Source organism: Nanorana parkeri, unplaced genomic scaffold (genome assembly GCF_000935625.1).
Source record: "Nanorana parkeri isolate BGI_ZX_2015 unplaced genomic scaffold, ASM93562v1 scaffold91, whole genome shotgun sequence".
Classification (NCBI taxonomy): Eukaryota; Metazoa; Chordata; class Amphibia; order Anura; family Dicroglossidae; genus Nanorana; species Nanorana parkeri.
Genome location: NW_017306359.1, coordinates 1,653,637 through 1,668,343, shown reverse-complemented (window position 1 = coordinate 1,668,343; position 14,707 = coordinate 1,653,637). Strand labels below are relative to the sequence as shown.

Below are 14,707 nucleotides of genomic sequence, written 5' to 3'. Positions count from 1 at the left end.
TGCAGAAGCTTGTAATGATTCCTGCAATAATTACATACTGGCAGCCTCCCACGGTCCCACCATAAGCAAAATTCAGATGTCAATGAATCACATAACTGAATATGATTTTGCTAAAAGCATTGTGCTGCAACCATCACGACTATTCTCTCCTTGGTGCCTGTAGTTGAGCTGGTGCTACCCTGCCAAGTAGAATGGTTGTCACACTGGGGCAGCTTCTTTATTCTTGTGCCAGTCAAGTGCCAACTGCATTCAGTGCAGTGTAACTATATGAGTTTATGTAAAAGCAGTCAACTTGATATTCCCCAGGTATTCATTGCAAGTGAATCTTCCTCGTGTGTTTTAAATGACAGTGATTGATTCACCACCAGTAAATGTTTGATAAAAAACCATATTCACTCCTTTTATAATTATGCCCTTAGGACTTATCTAATGGATACATCTATTACAACGTACCTTTGCCCCACATTTGTTTTCATTAGTGTTCCTAAAATTAAAGTAAACTTTTAAAAAATACAATTTTTATCAACAATGATGAATAATAATTTATTTTGCTTCCATCTCCACAGTTATATCTAGCTACATGACTGGGGCCAGCACAAATGGTGGCAAGGTTGCTCACTGACACTTGACTTGGACAAATACAGTTGTAAATTACATATTCCGTGTACACATTCTCAATCAAGAACATTTCTGAAGCATAAAATGAGATCTGGTACATTGCACTTTATCTGTATGTACTTCAAATATCATGTATACAAAACTGTTTATTTTGGCATTTACTGTACGTTATCATGAAAGTAGAAAAGAAAATGACCTAGAGAAATAATTAAAAAATTTCAACTTACAATAGATACATCATAGTAAGAAAACAAATGGCTTTCTTTCAAGTTTCATTTTTACAAAAAAGAACATTGTAATATATTAACAAATCATTCAATAGTAATAGGCAAATTAGTTATATATGAAAAAAATGTAAAATTGCCAAATAGATTTTTACAAAATTGAAACTATAAACAGTCACAAAATATATAAAAATGCCACATTGAACGAGGCAATCGTACTCTATCTAAAAAGATAGCCTACTCTTTTACAGTCCTACTCAAACAGTAGTGACTGATAAAAAGGCATTATGTACTCTGGAACCCTCAGGAGATCTTTCACCGTGTGTCATAAGTTCTTGGATTGTCATCCAGTTGTCTAAGATCTTTTTGTTCCGCTTTTTCATCATTTTTCTGTGACTTAGTTCAATTATACTGATTTCTTTTTTACTTTCACTGCCGCTTTGTGGGCTTTCTTTAAGACACTCAAGTCTACTGCGCATCATGAATTCTCTACGCCTTCTCTGCTCTTTTGCCCTCATAAGGTGCTGTTTCCTTTCCTCTTTACTCCAGTATCGTCCCATTTTCATCTCACTCATCATATCATCATCTGTTGTCATACCACTCCTCTCTTCTTTGATTTTTAAGGCACGCTCTTTCAGAAGTTTGTCTCTTACTGGCCTTTTAGTGATATATCTCGTGCCATCACTCCTTATTTTTACTTTCCATTCCATCCTTGGCTCCAATGGCCTTTGAGAATCTCTGCACATTGTTACTAGATTTAGCTGGCTTTGTGCATATTCCACCGCAGTTTTCTGTTGAACAAGTTGCATGTAACTTTGATAATGTCTTGCATGGACTGGTATATTCCCATATCTATATGATGAACTGTGGTATGGTGAAAGATAAGGGATTTCATCTGGGACTGGTTTCCTATGATCTAAGAACTTACTACATTCTAACATATTATCTTGGTATTCTGCTGGAGAGTTCTGCCCGGTAGTAAGAGATTTGGTTGGAGTATACTCAATACTGCTCAGTCCAGAAGTTAAATGGTTTGTCACAATGGTGCTACTGAGATTTTTCCGGTTTGTGATACTAATTATTCTCTGTAAGGTGCTTTCTGGGGACTTGCCTACAGTCAGTGGTGTGCTCCTACAACTTTCTGCTGTGTTATACGCACTAGAACTGTCCTTATCAGATCTCTCTGTGTGCTCTCCGAGATTACCCACTTTGTCTCTCTGTAAGTCTGTGCTAGTGTTATAATTGCACAAATCATCACTGTGAATTTCCAAAATATCGCTGGTTTTATTTCTAACATTTTGGAGCCGGTGCGCCTGCATTATACTTTGGCACTCAAGTTCAATGCTTCTTAACTCTTCATTCAAAAGCTGTAACTCATGTTCAACTCCACAAGGCTCTGTTGTGCTACATTCAATAGTGCTGCTTGAGTAGTACAGGTCATACTCTCCTCGGTTTCGGATTTGGCACTTCAGCTCTAACAGTTGTCGAAATCTTTCACACTCCTCTTCTTGACTAATAGTAGGATCAGAATCTATATATTCCCCAGAAACCATACTGTCATTGAACTGGAGTTCAATACTTCCTAATGTATCTTGACTTTGTCTTAGCTTTGGGTTTTTCTGAAGACAAGTGATTCTGTGATCTTTCACTTTATTTTCCATTTCAGAGCTTTCATCATGGTGCTGACTTTCATCTGTACGTCCTACACCACTGTCTTTTTCATGGTTATTGGACGACGAAGTTGCTGTGTCAGTTGTACCATCTTCCTCTTCTGGCTTTTTCTGCTGAGGAAAGGAAAATATTTCATTAACTCACTTTAGAGTATTGCAACCTCAGCAATACTAACTAGAGCATGGAATTGTGCCTTAAAACAAATACAGAATTAACAATTTCACTATTAGTAAAAGTGCTTACAAAACCATTCTCATGATTTCCTTTACTTTTTGTAAACAAAAAGGAAAGACTGCGTTTGTGGAAGAATGGCCCTAGTGTACAGAAAGAGAAAAATACAGAAAGTGGTCACTTTAAATAAGGAACATATACATATATATACACACGCACACACAGTATATGTGTGAGGCATACAAGGTTTGCAGAAAGACTAGGGGGGCAATGTTCTGTAAAAGTGCTGTATTATGCCTTACATGGGGAGATAACAATAAAACTGCTATATTAATTTATCTGTGTGCATTTATTTACTTAGTTTTACAATATGTTATAGATATCAGGCTCAGTATGCTCTAAGCATATTTAACAAAAAAATATCAAAATTTAGGAGTTATTGCACATGTAAGAATCCTAATTCCTTAGGTGTACACATATAAATGCAAGATTATGGCTCATTTGTAAATTGTTGATCACTGCAAATGTCGGCATCTAAAGTAAGCTTGGCTCCTCATAGAATATGCATTTTAAATTATCTCTCTGCATGCTTGCTGAATCTTTAAAATGCCCAGGTATACCAATCTTGGGTGCTCTGTTATGTAACTATCAACCACAACTTTGTTGATATGTAACCTGCCTGCTCCCACCTTCCCCCTTCTCTTCCAACTTCAACCTATTAGAAAGTGATTTTGCTAACCACATTTGGTGGCCAACAGGAAGATGCATAAGGTCGAAGAAGATAGGATGGATCTGGACCATGGGAGTTTAAGGTGATATTTGCACAATAGAGGTTCAGCATAATGCAAAAGAAAGAAGAAAATACATTGAGGGGAATTTACCAAAAATGGAACAGACAAAATCTGGAACAGCTGTGCTTGGCAACCAATCAGCTTCTCCCTTCATTTAAGATTTGAAAAGGAAAAAGAAGGGCTGGTTGGTTGCCATGCAAAGCTGCTCCAGATTGTGTCTGCTTCAGGGATAAATTCCATTCATTGTTTTCAACATGACCTGTTCACACCAATGCATTATGCTGCAGTTCATTGGGTAAAAAGTCCTGAATGAGGCATTTTGCCATTCAAGTCAACTGAATGACATGCATTATTGAAACGAGAATGAGTTAATGCATTTATTTTTGGTGTAAATCCAGCATTTGGTACACCTACTACTAGTAGCCTTCTTTCTTAGTTCAGTCAGCATATTCGGTGCTCTCTTAAATTTAACTTGTGCGCAGAATATGCACATAAAATATATGCAAATTCTGAGCAAGCAGTATAAGCCCTTTAAAACAAGTCTCCATTCAGTTCTGTAGCTGCAGGCATTGTGGGGAAATTTTTCTTCAACGTTCAGAACAGAGACACTGAAACCACATTTCCTTTCCCCTTTACTTTCAATGGAGAGATGAATCTTAGCAGCCCCCCCCAGCCCTCTGATGTAAACACATAGCAGGTGCTAGAAACTGACTGAAAACTAACTTAAGCATCTTTGTTGTGATCCTTGAGGATTAATTACTTTATGGTACATATAGCTAGAGAGATCAGGGGTGACTTGTTTTAAAGCTCTTTGCTGCTTGTTAAAAAATATAAATACTTTAATATGCATAGTATGGGCACAGAGGCCCTTTGATGCCTGATGGAGAAAGTCGGTTATACAATGGGACTATAAAACAAACCTGGCATGTAATGATGACTGTTGTCTTCATTAGTGGTTGGGTGTAATCTTTACTAAACCCAGTGGAGTAGTATGGTTGTGTACTGGCACCACTTTCAGCTCAGTAAAGTACTGTAACTAGAAATCAAGTGACTAATATGTTCTGGGTGCAGTAAAATACAGTTTTATTAAAGCAGGACTTACTGAGGCTGAGAAGCCCAAAGGAGATCATGATTACTTCTAACACAAGAGCACTTCTAGTAAATGCCAGAATTATCAGGATTCCTGTAAACATCTGCTTACAGTGGGGGGTTAGCTTTACTGTATCATGTGAACTCTGAAATTGTTGGTATAAAAGGAAGCTATATTTTTCTATGATAAATGAGACTGAGTTCTCCTAACATGGAAAAAAAACCAGAAGCTAGACAATAGTCTTTTTTGGTGAGTAAGGGAATTGGGGGTTAAACCGAAACAAGAATCAGCTGTCACACAGATACAAATGACAAAGAGCATGTGTTAAAACCTATATTGATTAATACGCATTGTTGTAAACTATATATGATTCTACAATAATGACTAATATAAAATGAAAACTTTGATTAGAAAAATCCAATTGTTTCCACCATTTTTAGCTATAGTGGTTTCTTACAGCACTGACTACTGTGAAGCTGAGTGCAGCAAATTCAGATGGATGGAAGCTACAGAGGGTCCTTCTGGTTAGCTGGCACTGGAATGCAGATGTTATCCACTACTTGATTTTTAAAAAACTTTTTGGCTGCTCAGACCAGATGTAGAAGAAAAGGCTCACTATGCATTCATATGCATAAGGCAAACGGTCCAAGCCCTCGTTAAGAGTGATTGTTAGAGAAAGTGGAGCGAGTAGGAGGCTCTGCTGTGATAGGCCAAATAACACATTTGTAATAAAAAAAGTACTGGTTGGCATGGGCAGTGCGTGGAGATAGAGAGGAAGAGCAGAATGCGTGCTAACATGTGTGTGAAATACTATAACGGATAAGTTATTTGTTGATGAGTGACTGCCATAGCTAGTATAAACCGTGACCACGCATACATGATTGTGCTGTACTTGCAAAACATTCATAAAAGCATCGTTAACAATCCTGCAGGCAAATCCTTGTTTATAGGGAAAAAACAAGTTATGGAAAGACATTGTATGAAACAGTGTTATAGCGTGTACTTCGGTATTCATTTGTGTCTGCAGTAGGAATGTGATAAGAAGTCCAATTCAATTGTATCCCTTGAAAAGTAGGTTTGCTGAGGAGGTGCATCCTCCATGTCCGACCTAAAGAGGAGATTTCATCCAGAACTATGATAAATACAAACCTTTTGTTTACTGGATTCCTTAATGAAACAAACTTATAACTCAATGGTACTACTGAATGACAGCACTATAAGATATCCTGTTTTTTTTCAGTAGCAAATGGTCCCATTGGTATAATTGTGTCAGACATTTACACTGCATTGGATTTTTAGATCTTCAAACAAACATACTATAGCTTAGTTCAGCTAGATTATTATCTCCTAAAAATTACATTTACATTTGGGCCATCGTTATCAGCAATTTAGATTATTTCAATAGCTTTTAAAATGCAGAAAGACAGACAAAACCTGTCCAATTGAGGAAAAAGTTCTAAATCCACAGAATGCTCAGGGCAATATGTCAGTGGGAATTGGTATAGCACAACTTATATGCAAGTATAGCCGTTTTGTAAAGGGGCACTTTTATAAGAGCTAAAAATGTCTTCTCCCAGTATAGAAAAGAAAAATAAAATTAATACAATTATGTTATATTGCGTGTTTAATAATGCGTGTTACATTGGAAGTTTATTCTATTGTACCTGTTGCACTTCATTAGTGGTGTACTGCACTGATTCATTATGTTGTTCCTCCAGCATCTGCATGTTTAACTCTTCCAAGAATTCGTTCCTTTCATCATCAAGCCACCCTTCATCCAGCTGTAAAGAATACATTAGTACATCACATTAGTACTAACACATGGTAATGTGGCGCAGGCCCTAATAGCAATGACTGACCACTTCCTTTCATCATAATGACTCTTTTGAAACACTCTGCTTTACACCAAAATAAGAATGATAACATATTCATCTCCAGCGCCTTTCATCCTTCACATAAACAATAAGACTCAATTGTTGATAATGTTGGTATCCCATAACACATTGAAAGATATTAAAGTATCAATAAACAGTAGTAAATGAGTAAGTGCATGGTGATCCTGCTAGTGTCAGCTCTACTGCATGGTAGGAGGTGGTTAGAGACAAAACTACTCATATTCTGAATTCATTTTAATCTTCACATCAAAGCTAAATGTGCTGGAAAATGTTAAAATTACTTCAGCTCTAATGCCAGTAAAAAAAAAAAATGGCCTTGAATCAATGGGGGGTTCTCTTCATCCTCAGAAAAAGCCACAGAGCTGAAAAATATTGTAGGCTTTCATGGCAGTCTAAGCCACAGAGAAAAATAGGGTTAACTATGTTACAGTTCATCCACACACATATGGGAGCACTGACAGATGCAAGTCTAGAAGACTGAGCGATCAGAATTAGAGACATCCCATGTAATTTTGGCTTTTACACCCTCTTACTTTATGTCACAGCTCGCTGTCTCCAAAACCAACCTGTGTCACTATTTGCAGTGAATAATGTTGCAACTGAGTCTCAGTGGGATCACTCTGCTGTTTTACACCAAAGGCTCATTCTTGATTCTTGTTCATTGGTGCAAACACTTTCGAACTCCACAGAAACCTGCCCTAGGCTATGTTCAGTCTGTGAGTTTAGACACTCTCACACTCCTCTTGCTGGTTCTTAGTGGGAAGAGTTGCTGCACACTACCTCTGAGGCCATGTCTGGGAAAGCTTTTTAAACCTGCCTCAATGATTCTAGTTATCCATATGCCCTGATCTTTTGCCTTTTTGACCACGACCTTGCCTGCTGATTTTGTATTAGGCTTCATTTATGCCTGCTGTCAGCTGTTGCCACTTCAAACTCTTGCCACTTCAATTGCCACTTTTTCCCATGTGGGTTGCTCAGGTGAACACCAGGCAGTTCTTTAGACCCTATGCCTTGGCCCTCTTTAAGGCCTACATTCACCTGGCGACAGAGAGGAGCCACTATCTCTGGGACACTCTAAGGTCAGTTTTCATTAAACTTTGCCCAAAAAAATGGCTTGACCAAAATCCTTTCTGAATATATATTCACTAATTCAAAATGAACCAAATACCATTCCATACCATTGGAATTAGGGAAAATTAAATTTCCCCCAACTAGCAGAATCTTTGTATCTGTCTTCATGTGCAGAGTGCATGTCTGACAGAGACAGAAGGAAATTAGGAAAATAATAAATAGAAAAACATCCATAAACAGAACCCTATGCCCACATTTAAACCACAGGAAGGCACACAAACCCTTTAAATAATGTTTAAATTTGCTCCAACTGGGAAAAAAATCCTTCCTGATCCCCTAAAAAAGTTATTTGTACATAAAACATTTTGTTTAACGGTTTATCAGACCCTTATTTAGCAGCTAAACATGAAAATGTTGTTAGTAAATATCAGTATCTACGTGCTGTATATAACATAATTATCAATATATGGCTTGTATGTAGTTAAACAAGGAAATCAAATTAAACATTATTGTTTATCACTGCATCCGTCTATATTTACTGGATGTTCTGAGATTTTTTAACTGTATTGATTATTTTATTGACAAAAACCATTATGCTCATCAAATGCAAGTATTTTAAGGTAGATTGTGGACAGGTTACATGTATTTATAATTAGGGATGACTAAATCAGCAGATCTGCTGATTCATCACTTTTTGTTCCTCCTGAATATCACAACTTAGGAAACCAGGACATATTGACTTATGAATTGTAAGATTCTATGTAGGCTGAACAAATCTGCATGCTTCTGTTTAGTGGAATTACAAAAGCACTGTTTCACTCAGTTTTCAATTTACTGATCACTCTTCACAATGATCATGTGAATTAGGGAACGTACTTATATACTGTATAATCATGTTAACACATTTATTTTAGAGATGGCATTCCTGTTTGTGTCATGTTTAGCTACAGTACTATTTTTATACAGAATATGCTGTCATCTGTTTATGATGGATGGAATTTATGAAAACAGACCATAGGGTAATGTGCAGATGAAAAAAGATGTGAAAATGAAATTGCTTCTCATTGAAATGTTTGTAGTTTAGCTTAAAGAATAAAAGGTTGATTGGTTCTATTTACTTTATTCTAATGTGTATTCACCTTAGTAGTTGACCATGTAGATACTGTAGTTCATATTTTTTAAGGAAGAATCTTTCCCACTCTAGCAAAGCAATAATGTCACGATCTACACCTGTCTCAATCTTTCGTCTTCTTTTTATTATCTTTGCACACAGTTTATGCCGGTTATCCTTGTGCTCAGCATCACTCTCCATTGTTGGTAAAGGGAAGGATGAGTATGTACTGCAGATCACACATTTTCAGCCTCACTAGATCAGACACATCCAGTTCTCAGATGTCAAAGAACTCATTTTCATTTGTGTCCTGACTTACATCTTTAATAGTAAGTGTAGAATATGTTTTTATTATTTTGCTTTATTCTGGACAGCCATTAAAAACGATCTGATATGTGGTTGCCAGTACACACAACTATTAGTGGAAAACAATGGATTTCAAAACCAGAAAAGAACATAAATAAAACAGAATCCAGACAAAAAGACAACCACAAAGTAAGTACATTTTACAAAGAACTTCAGATCTTGCCTTATGGTATTTACTCATGTATCTTTACTAACCGGTATGTCTGGCCTTGCTACCAGAAGGACAATTTTCCTACATTCATCACTGGAAAGTAAAATCACCGCCTCCTCTCTGTTCTGGATATCCTGGCCATTAATCTGCAAAAACCAATGGAACTTGTAAATGAGGGGCTGTTTTCACAAAGTAGCATGCAGTCAAATAGAAAATATCTACAACGTATTCAGGTGTGCCAAGCATATGGACAGCAGGACTCAAGCAGTGGTCTCATTGTCAGACTTTGGTGGTAAATACCTTCACTCAATTACACGCTTACCATACGAACAATATTGATCGGTGAAGGATGGCAAACATCAGAGGAAGCAGTTATGTTCATAAATGTCCAAGCTGCGCCCCAGTAACATACATCTAGCAACACAATTAACCAGCCTCTGACAGGTGACGTTCATCTTTCTCCGTTCAGAGTAATGGAAGTGTCACTCTGAGATAATAGTGCTGGTGGAAGGAAGGATGGCAATGCTAAAGCTAAAATCAGTCATACTGCAGGCTTGCACGAAGCCAATTAGAAACCTACACTATTATCTCTCACTGAGCAATGCTTAAAAGACAATGTTGATTGTAAATCAGGTTTATCATTTGAAAATCCTATAAAGCCAAAGTGCAAAGCAAACCAGAGATGAAAGACAATTTTCTAAAAATGATAGTTTTTGTTTTCTATTTATTTAATTTAGGTTTTAGTAGTGCAATGTGTAACTAGATCCATACATTACGTATAAATAATTGGATGGCTGTGTTGTCACTTCTGTCTGTTGTGCAGAAATATACAAAATGAATGCCACTCATTAAAATGCTTCATTACTTTAATATAATTCATATAAAATAAATATAAGAAGAATAGATATTTCTGTGGTTACTAAAGAGGTGGTTGGGCCTCTTATATACATATGGGGCATGACCTCGAACATCTGTATCATGATTCATGACCAAAGAGGCAGCAGATCAAGCACATACACGATGAAATAGCAGGCTTTGCATCACAGAAAAAGAGACCCAATTATAATAATGAACATCCCAGGAGTTTAGATAAAAAATGATCTCTGTGGGAAAATAAAATGCTGTACAAGCACAGTTTTTCATAATTACAACTAATTTTGTGTAAGGACAATTCATTTTGGAAGCTCTTCTGCCATCCAGGCATTCTGCTTATCCACAGAATTAAATATGAATTGGTGCTACTGTAATTCATGTGTTAATACTCTAGAGTAAAATTTTTGTAACTTGTAAGGAGCACAAAACTATGATTTTAGATTGAGAGATTAATATTAGATGCAGGCCGGTGTAACAAAGCTAAAATCACCTCAGACTGGTTCCTTGAACATGAAAAGGAGTTCACTCTACTCAAATGGCCACAGTCACCAGATCTCAATCCAATAGAGCACATTTTGGATGTGCTGAAACGGATTTGGAGCCCACAAATCTGCAGTAACTGCGTGATGCTATCATGTCAATATGGACCAGACAGAGAGAGAGAGAGAGAGAGAGAGAGAGAGAGAGAGAGAGAGAGAGAGAGAGAGAGAGAATGTGAAAAAGAAAGCACACCCTCTTTGGATGCTATGGTTTTTTGTATCAGGACATAATACAATCAAATCACCTGGCCATTAGAAGGTCTTAGAATTAGGCAAATGCAACGTCATATGAACAACAATACATGACATATTACATCATGTCATCATTTATTTTACAAAAACAGAGCCAAAATTGAGAAGCCTTGTGTGAAAAACTAAGTACATCTTATGATTCAAGAGCTTGTAGAACCACCTTTAGCAGCAATAACATGCTGCTTCAGTTCATTGAGGCTTGCAGGCATTTGTTTATGCACAGCACTCGTAAAGGGTTATTAACCCCTCGGTTAGCTCCACGTAACACCATTTGCCTCTGCTGCGTGTACAGTGTGTTCGCTGCCTGGCCATCGCCCCCATCTTTGTGCCCGGGGCAGCTGCACTGTCTTCCTCTCCCCATCCCAGTTGTTACTCCACTCACTGCATGCACACACGCAGTGCACATTACACACGTAGTGCACATTACACACGCAGTACGCACAGTGCACATAACACGCACATAACACACAGTGCACGCACGCACGCGCGCGCAGTGCACATAACACACAGTGCACATAACTCACACAGTACACATAACACATGGAGTGCACATAACAAACACACAGTGCACATCACACACAGTGCACATAACACACACACAATGCACATAACACACGCAGCACAGATAATAAACAGTACTTGGCTGCACATGGCTATTCAGCCAGTCTACAGTCCACTGTACTGTACTGTACTGTGAGCAGCCCTGGGGGGGGAGGAGGAGGGGGAGGCTGAGACATAGGAAGGATGGTTGTTGCTCCACTACATCCCGGCAGATAATTTCAGAAGCTTCCTGTACCTTCCTGCTGACACAGGCTATATACGCTCTGCTCACTGCTGGTCACAGTTCCTGGCCAGTGTGTCCCCAGTTCTCCAGCATCTCGAACTCTGTGCACTCCACGGGGTCACCTCATCTCTTTTTCCTGGATGGCCCGACCTGTCAGCATGCTTTGGGTGAATCCAGGAGTGGTGTGGGCGTGTCTGTCAGTAGCAGGAGAGGGAGGGTATGAGGAGGTGCAAGCTGCCCAACTAATCGACTGACCAAATAATTGATAATGAAAATTGGTGACAACAATTTTCATTATCGATTATTATCGATTAGTTGTTGAAGCCCTAGATAAATCTCACTTTTTATAGCAAGCCTTTAGGTGCTAAAACTAAAAATATATTGCTATCTCTCACTAAGCCTAGTAAGGAAAACTAGCACAGAATGTTATTTCAACAAAGTCAGTGTAAAAGTGAAAGCGCTAAATTGGTCTATCCTCCTTAAATGTTTGTGGGCAATATAAGCACTGGGTTATATTATCATATGAATAACAATTAAAAAAAGATTATATATTAATGGTAAAAAAGTAGAAATAGAAAAATAATTAGCAGCAAAATCCTAGCGAAGGAGAGAAGAGGAAGGAGCTAATAAAGGTTGATTTTGTTTTGCAAACGGTTAATAAGGGGTTAAATAGGAAGATAGTTGATTTAATTTTTTTTTGTTTTTTTCCCAAGATTTCTTTAACTGAATATCATATGCAGATCAAAGGTCACACTTTGATCTGTTATGATTGAATCAGTAGAGTAGTTACAATGTAGTGACAATAACATTGTAACTCTTTTTGACACTGCAGACACTGTTTTGGGAGTATAATGTACAGTCAAAGTTGCAAGATCTGCTCCCGTGATACAAAACATCTCATTGCGGATAAATGGGTCCAGGGACAGCAGGAGAGGAGAAGGAGCAGGGTGAACTACAAGCAAGGTATTTTGATGAAGTTTTTTTTTAGGCATGTGTAGTATACCCAACTTCCAAAGTTGGTTAAATATAGAGTGCCACTCTCCTGAAGCCACTTGGTAGAGGGTCAGCAAATGATTTTCCACACACATGGCCATCTTGTAATACGAAGGCCTCATGAGTGAAGGCTTAAGTAGCACAATTGTACTTTGGTTTTTAATGACCCCCCCCCCCTTCAATGCTGTCTACTAAGTGTTGTACTTACCATCGGTCTTGATCAAAAGATCTTCACTGTTTGACTCCACTCTAAGCCATGCAGCCTTTTCTCCCATGCATTCTTATGGGAAACCCATACTCCGAGTGGCAGCTTGAGGCTATAATGAGTACGGCTTTCCTATAGGAATGAAAGTGGCTGCAGTGCACATGACCAGTATAAAGCGGCCATTTTTTAAAGTAACCCCGTCACAAGAATAAACATAAATACATGTAAATGAAAATGTATGTTTACTTCGTAAAGTGAATAATGGTAAATGTGAACTTGTGTTAAATTTGAATACCCAATCACCTACTAGAAAAAAACAAACAAACACAGGATTTCTGCTAGCACAAGATTGGGTATTCAAAGTAAATGATGCAGGTTCACATTTTTTACTAATATTAATTTTGCAAAGTTAAAATCACCATGCTGAGTGAACAGTCTCAAGTAAAACAACCCCATTATATATATATTTCTACTCTGAAATTGACTTTCAGTTAGTATTCTCTTAGCTAAGACTAATAAGTCCGGTCCTGCTCGTGTATAATGTGACCTACTGAATACAATAGGGTCCAATGCATGTATATGGGCACTCATGAGGTATTATCAGTGTTAAGGGCACTTTAATATTTTACTAAATTATTTTCATTGATAATGCTGAATAACTGGATTTATTTTTAAAGCAAATATGCATTTGGCAAAATATTGGGGTTGTGAAAATAGATATTTGATGTCTAGAGACAAAGGTTTAATTACAGTAGAGTTTAAATTAATTTCAGTTACTACACAAACCATCTGGCCTTATGAGACAACGCAGAAGAAACAGAGAATACTTTTTTTCAGACAAACAGTAAATGAATGTGATATGTGATCATTGTGCTGTTAACTTCTGCTGAAATGAGTAATGATATTGCCTGAGCTCCTATCACCCTATCACAGCCCTGTCTACTACCATACATGTTTTAGGAGATGCTATCCTTTCAGTGCAGAGTATTTTTTTCATTTTCTTAGATTCACAGACTTTTGGATAAATATATTTGAGCACTAATATATCATGTGTATACATTTAAGATTAGCCCTGGTAGGGACAACTATTGTTCTTTGGATTCTCAGAAATATATTTGATTTGCATTTTCATTTAATTGAATTGACACCTGAGGTGCACATAGAAGAACAGTATGTCATTTTATATTAACTAATCTCCACCCTGTGTACAAGACAAAATACAGTTTCCAAGGCTGAGAAATATCTGACCACTGTAACTGGATACTGATTAGCCAGGAAGGTAGATGTGGTTGTACAATAACTGCAGCTGTCTCTTGATCATGTTTACTGACCGTTGACCTTACTGATGTTCCTATAAAACATGGAAGCACAGATAGATTGGATATCACTATGGATTTTTTAAACTGATGCTGAATGATACTTTTATAGATACTGCAGGGGAATCAGAGGATTTAAGGTGACTTGCTGGAGAGCTCAAAAGTAGGAGGAAGGGCAGTCAAAAGGAACAAAGAAACTGGGAATTAAAAATATGTGACCATGTCATCCCCTACATAAGGACCCTGAGGCCTTTTGAAATGCTTCCGGCAATACCTCAACAGTTACAGAGACCTGGGAGCAAAATGGAGATTGACATTGCTGACTTGTGATTTTACAAATGCTAGTTGTCTGGCTATCAGGCTGATACTCTTACTTTAGTGTTTGCATTGTATACCCAAAACAAGTTCTGACTTGTCCATGACTTTTCTTATCTGGATACTTGCTCCATGTCTTTGACCCAGAGGCATTGTAATCCCCTTATTTCTCTTATAAAATGATTTTTATTGTGAGCAAATATGGCTGCCCTCATGTACATATATAATTACAAATTATATACAGGATTTTAAAACACTGCCCAATATTACC

The 14,707-nt window shown here is 37.6% G+C and overlaps 1 protein-coding gene across 3 annotated transcripts in view; it reads right to left on the bottom strand.

Moving 5' to 3' along the window:
• Positions 1 to 558: 558 nt before the first annotated feature.
• Positions 559 to 14,707, bottom strand: part of PDZRN4 (PDZ domain containing ring finger 4) — a 127,116-nt gene continuing 112,967 nt past the window's right edge. For 2 of the 3 annotated variants that reach the window (XM_018552529.1, XM_018552531.1), the window contains 3 exons: positions 9,204 to 9,305; positions 6,230 to 6,346; positions 559 to 2,626 (listed from right to left, as the gene is read on the bottom strand). In XM_018552529.1, coding sequence (XP_018408031.1) covers positions 1,100 to 2,626; positions 6,230 to 6,346; positions 9,204 to 9,305 — 1,746 coding nt within the window. In that variant the 3' untranslated portion in view covers positions 559 to 1,099. The remainder of the gene's footprint in view (positions 2,627 to 6,229; positions 6,347 to 9,203; positions 9,306 to 14,707) is intronic. The other variant, XM_018552530.1, reaches the window with a different exon arrangement.